General features: G+C 38.8%; 1 protein-coding gene across 1 annotated transcript; it reads left to right on the top strand.

Annotated features, from left to right (window-relative positions):
* Positions 1-2072: 2072 nt before the first annotated feature.
* On the top strand, positions 2073-3710 carry LOC135172060 (trichohyalin-like). Its single transcript, XM_064138428.1, has one exon. The coding sequence runs from the start codon at positions 2073-2075 to the stop codon at positions 3708-3710; it is 1638 nt and encodes a 545-aa protein (XP_063994498.1).
* Positions 3711-5762: the final 2052 nt, after the last annotated feature.

Below are 5762 nucleotides of genomic sequence, written 5' to 3'. Positions count from 1 at the left end.
CCAAGACATCATTGAAAATTAATAATATCGGTTACTTGATAAAATATAAATTAGTTGTATAGAATTTAGTTTCATTTTATGCATTCAATTATATATGAATATATATTTTTTTTAATTAAAAATTCTGTGATGCTATTTTTGCATACCAACAAAAATAGGATCAACGTTCCAAGACATCATTGAAAATTAATAATATCGGTTACTTGATAAAATATAAATTAGTTGTATAGAATTTAGTTTCATTTTATGCATTCAATTATATCTGAATATATATTTTTTTCAATTAAAAATTCTGTGATGCTATTTTTGCATACCAACAAAAATAGCATCAACTTTTCAAGTCATCACTAAAAATTAATAATATCGGTTACCTGATAAATTATAAATTAGTTATATAGAATTTAGTTTAATTTTATGCATTCAATTATATATGAATATAATTTTTTTCAATTAAAAATTCTGTGATGCTATTTTTGCATACCAACAAAAATAGCATCAACGTTCCAAGACATCATTGAAAATTAATAATATCGGTTACTTGATAAACTATAAAATAGTTGTATAGAATTTAGTTTAATTTTATGGATTCAATTATATATGAATATATATTTTTTTTAATTAAAAATTCTGTGATTCTATTTTTGCATACCAACAAAAATAGGATCAACGTTCCAAGACATCATTGAAAATTAATAATATCGGTTACTTGATAAATTATAAATTAGTTACATAGAATTTATTTTTATTTTAGGCATTCAATTATATATGAATATATATTTTTTTCAATGAAAAATTCTGTGATGCTATTTTTGCATACCAACAAAAATAGCATCAACGTTCCAAGACATCATTGAAAATTAATAATATCGGTTACTTGATAAAATATAAATTAGTTGTATAGAATTTATTTTTATTTTAGGCATTCAATTATATATGAATATATATTTTTTTCAATGAAAAATTCTGTGATGCTATTTTTGCATACCAACAAAAATAGGATCAACGTTCCAAGACATCATTGAAAATTAATAATATCGGTTACTTGATAAAATATAAATTAGTTGTATAGAATTTAGTTTCATTTTATGCATTCAATTATATATGAATATATATTTTTTTTAATTAAAAATTCTGTGATGCTATTTTTGCATACCAACAAAAATAGGATCAACGTTCCAAGACACCACTGAAAATTAATAATATCGGTTACTTGATAAAATATAAATTAGTTGTATAGAATTTAGTTTAATTTTATGCATTCAATTATATTTGAATATATATTTTTTTCAATTAAAAATTCTGTGATGCTATTTTTGCATACCAACAAAAATAGCATGAACGTTCCAAGACATCATTGAAAATTAATAATATCGGTTACTTGATAAAATATAAATTAGTTGTATAGAATTTAGTTTAATTTTATGCATTCAATTATATCTGAATATATATTTTTTTCAATTAAAAATTCTGTGATGCTATTTTTGCATACCAACAAAAATAGCATCAACTTTTCAAGTCATCACTAAAAATTAATAATATCGGTTACCTGATAAATTATAAATTAGTTTTATAGAATTTAGTTTAATTTTATGCATTCAATTATACATGAATATAATTTTTTTCAATTAAAAATTCTGTGATGCTATTTTTGCATACCAACAAAAATAGCATCAACTTTTCAAGTCATCACTAAAAATTAATAATATCGGTTACCTGATAAATTATAAATTAGTTTTATAGAATTTAGTTTAATTTTATGCATTCAATTATACATGAATATGAGAGTTCCGGTTGGCGCGGCAAAGTGCGGTTTTGGACGAGCGACGGTTTAGCCGAAATTTGAAGCACAGGAGAAGTAAATTTAAAGATTTGGGTCGGAAAAGTAGCAGAGAGTAGGGAAGTAAGCATCCCGCAGGGACAGAAAGTGGATTTCGCGAAGATAGGGGTGAGTGAAGCGAGAAAAGTGAGGAGAAAGTGCAAGGAATTTGAGTTGGAGGTTAGGGTACAAGGCGTTGGGAGGGAGTGAGAGAGAGTGTAGAGAAGGAAAACAGAGGAAGTGACGTAGGGATAGAATGGAGGGCGCCACCAAGGGAGAATTAGTTGGTGCAAAGAGAGGAAGGGGCAGACCCCCAGGGGGCAGGGATGCCACCAAAGAAAAAAAGAAAAAACCAGCAGACATAGGGGAGGAGAGAGAGAGGAAGATCACAGACTGGACACAGAAAGGAGATGGAGAAGAAGAAGGGGTAAAAAGGACGAATGAGGAAAGAAGGGGGACGCAATTACAGAACGACACACCGGTGGCCAGTGGAGAAATCAGATGCGGGAATCAACTGATGAGAACCCCGGTGAAAACAAAAGAGGGGGCCACACAGAAGGAGGCAGAGGGGGAGGGAGAGCAAAAAGAGACAGAACAAGGGAAAGAAACAACGAGGGAGGAAAAGGAGAACACACAGTCTTGGGTACAGGACGATGAAAATGCAGGGGCCGGGATGACGGCACTGGGAAACTCGAACGGGCAGGAGAACGGAGGAGATGAGGGAGAGGCAGGAGCTGTCAAAAACAGCAACAGAGAGAGAGGCGAGGAAAGGTTAAAAGAGATAAAGCACTGGGAGGAGATGGAATGGCGAATGGAGAAAAAGTGGGAAAAATGGACCGAAAGACAAAAGGAAAGAGAGGAAGAGAGATGGGAAATTGTCTTCGCAACCCTGGAAGAAATGACGAGAAGAGAGTTTAATAGGGAACGGGAACACACAGAGCGACAGGACAGGAAATGTCTGAACTGTGACTCACTGGGAAGAAAACTGGAGGAGGCCCATGCGGAGATAAGAAAGAGGGAGGAACAGGTAAACTTCTGGAGAAATGAGTCACTGGGATGGCAGAAAAGAGCACAGTCGAGGAGTAACAAAATAGGACAGGAGACAGAGGAAGAGGAGGGAGGCAATAGGAGGAACGAAAGAAAGGGGGGGAAACTGGATAGCCCAGAAGAACCCGACCTCAATGAAGAGCCGACCTCAACACAAAACACGGGGAGGCAAAGAGGGACGAGGGGTTGGGAGAAACTGACGGGAGATGGGAGTACAGGAGAAACATCACAAACAGGCCAAAGGGAGGAGAACAAGAGAGGGGCAGAACACAAAAATAGGCAGGAAGAGCAGGAGGAACAGGCGAAGGAGGGCCAGGAAGAGTTTCCAAACAAACTGGAACCAGAAGAATGGGAGGAGGAGAGAAAAGAGAGGAGGGAAAGGCGCAAGTGGATCAAAATAAGAGGATTGGAATTAAGAACGAAGCAGAAGAAAGAAGCAATGGAGGACTGGTTCTTGGAAAATCTGCAGGAAAAGGTGAGAGTCGACAAAATAGAAAAAATAGAGGGGATAGAGGGAAAGAACGGGTGGAGAATAAAGCTGGAAGAGATGGAGAGCAAGATAAGGATCCTGAAGAGGAAGAAAGAACTGAAAGGCCTCCGGTCGTCGGTCTGGATATTTGACGACATGACGGAGAGACAGAAGATCATCCAAGCATGGATAGAGAAGCAGTCAGTCAAGTGGGAAAAAGCCGGAAAATTCACAAAGGTAGGCTTTCAAAAATTAAACGTGGAAGGGGACTGGCTAACATGGGACGAGGAGCAGCACGGAATGAGGCTATGGAAAAATAGCTACGAAAGGAGAGAGGAGAGATTTCGAGAAGGAAACAAGAGAAGAGGATCAGCATGAATTGAGAATCATGCAATGGAACACACAAGGGATAAAGAATGTGGGGAGGAATAAGGAGATATGGGAAAAAGCGGACGTAGTAGTGCTGCAGGAAACACATCTAGAGGAGAAACAAATGAGGAGAACAATGGAAAAATTAGACAACAGCTTTATATGGCATGGAAAGGCGGCAAAGAGGAAACACCGGAGAGGAAGAGCGGCTGGAGGACAGATAGTAGGAATCAAAAGGAGGTGCGGTGGCTGGTGGAACACATCGGAATGGGAGTATGGCCTAAAAATTATAGGGAGAGACGGGCAGACAAAAGAAGAAAACCGATATGAAATATGGACAGTGTACAACAACAGAGGAGGGAATTTGAAGAACGTTTTAAGGAAAATAGAGGAGGGGATGGAACACTCAGAAACAGGAGATAGGATAATAATAATAGGGGATCTGAATGCCAGGATCGGACAGGAGCAGGGAATAGCGACGTACGGCATGGAAGCAGACAAGGTACCAGAGAGAAAATCACAAGACAAGATACGGAGAGGGGAGGGTAGACAATTGTTGGAGTGGTGTGAGACGAAAGCGAAAATAATATTGAATGGGAGAATAGAAGGAGACAAGGAGGGGAAGATCACATGCCTAGGTGACAGCCAAGGGCTGGGCAGTGTGCTAGATTTAGTTTTGGTGGACCTGGAAGAGGAAGAAGGAATCCCAAGCTGGGCCACGAACCTACAAGTACTAGAACAGGAGGGATCGGATCACTTCCCGGTCCTCTTCACAGTAAAATGGAAAGAAGGAGAAAAAGAGGAACACCCCAGCGCGGCACATGGAGAAGAAAAACTGAGATGGAAGGAGGAGCTGGCAGAAAGATACGTAGACGAATGGGATAAAATGTGGAGCACAACAGGGAGAAAGAATGGGGAGAAGCGGGAAGTGAAAGAGCGATGGGAAAACTTGGAGAAAACAATAAAGGAAACAGCAACAAAAATAAGCATGGTGAGCGGTGGAGGAGCGAAGAAACGCAGAACGGAAACATGGGACAATGGAGAATATAGGAAAAAGAGAAAGGAGTTGTTCAAGAAACTCAAAACTTTTAATAAGGACAGAGACTGGCACAACAAGAGAGAATACATAACCTGTAAAAAAGAGCTGAACACATTAAGAGAGAACCTGATAAAGAAGTGGCTGGATGAAAAACAAAAAATGGTAGCGGCGAGCAGAAATCTAACAGAATGGTGGAAAGCCATGTCGTGGTACAGGAAAAGAAAAAAAAGGACAGGGAACATGGTTAAAAAAGAGAACCTGCTGAACCACTTCAAGGAACTACTGGAGGCAAATGGGGAGATACAGGAGGAAAAGACTGAAGAGGAGAAAAAAACGGCGGAAGACCAACAGGAAGACACGATAGGGAATAGACAACCGGGAGACAGAGGGACAGAAACAGAATCGGAAGAGGTAGAAATGGAGTGGGGTGACATAGACGCACCGATACAGGATTTAGAGCTACAGACAGCAATCAGGGACATGAAGAATGGGAAGGCAGCGGGGGAAGATCAGATACAAGCGGAATTTCTGAAGAATCTACCCAAAGAGACAGGGAGAAGAGAACTCAGGGAGATTGTGAAACAACTATGGAAGGAAGAAAAGATGATTGAAGAATGGAGAACAGCAATAATATATCCTATATACAAAAAAGGAGACCCTAACGAGGCAAAAAACTACAGAGGCATCTCCCTGCTGAACCTCGGCTACAAAGTAATGACGACAATTATGGCAAAAAGACTAGGACATTGGCTAGATAGGAAAAAGAAACTGACAGAAGCACAGATGGGGTTTAGGAAAGGAAGGAGCACTACGGAAGGGATAATGGTACTGAACACACTGGTGGGGGGCAGGCTGAAGGTCAAAGGAGGAAAAATGTATACGGCCTTCATAGACTTCAAAGCGGCTTTTGACAAGGTAAATAGAGAAAAACTATGGGACAAGATGAGGAAGATGGAGGTGGGGGAAAAATTTATGAGAATGGTCAAACTGATCTACGAAGACACAAGAAGCAAGGTGATAGC

The sequence above is a fragment of the Diachasmimorpha longicaudata genome, unplaced genomic scaffold (assembly GCF_034640455.1).
Source record: "Diachasmimorpha longicaudata isolate KC_UGA_2023 unplaced genomic scaffold, iyDiaLong2 ctg00000149.1, whole genome shotgun sequence".
In the NCBI taxonomy this organism is placed as follows: Eukaryota; Metazoa; Arthropoda; class Insecta; order Hymenoptera; family Braconidae; genus Diachasmimorpha; species Diachasmimorpha longicaudata.
This window is presented reverse-complemented; position numbering and strand designations above follow the sequence as displayed.

Excerpts from the sequence above, each read along its gene's own strand:
- LOC135172060 (XM_064138428.1), top strand. The coding sequence starts at position 2,073 with ATGGAGGGCGCCACCAAGGGAGAATTAGTTGGTGCAAAGAGAGGAAGG.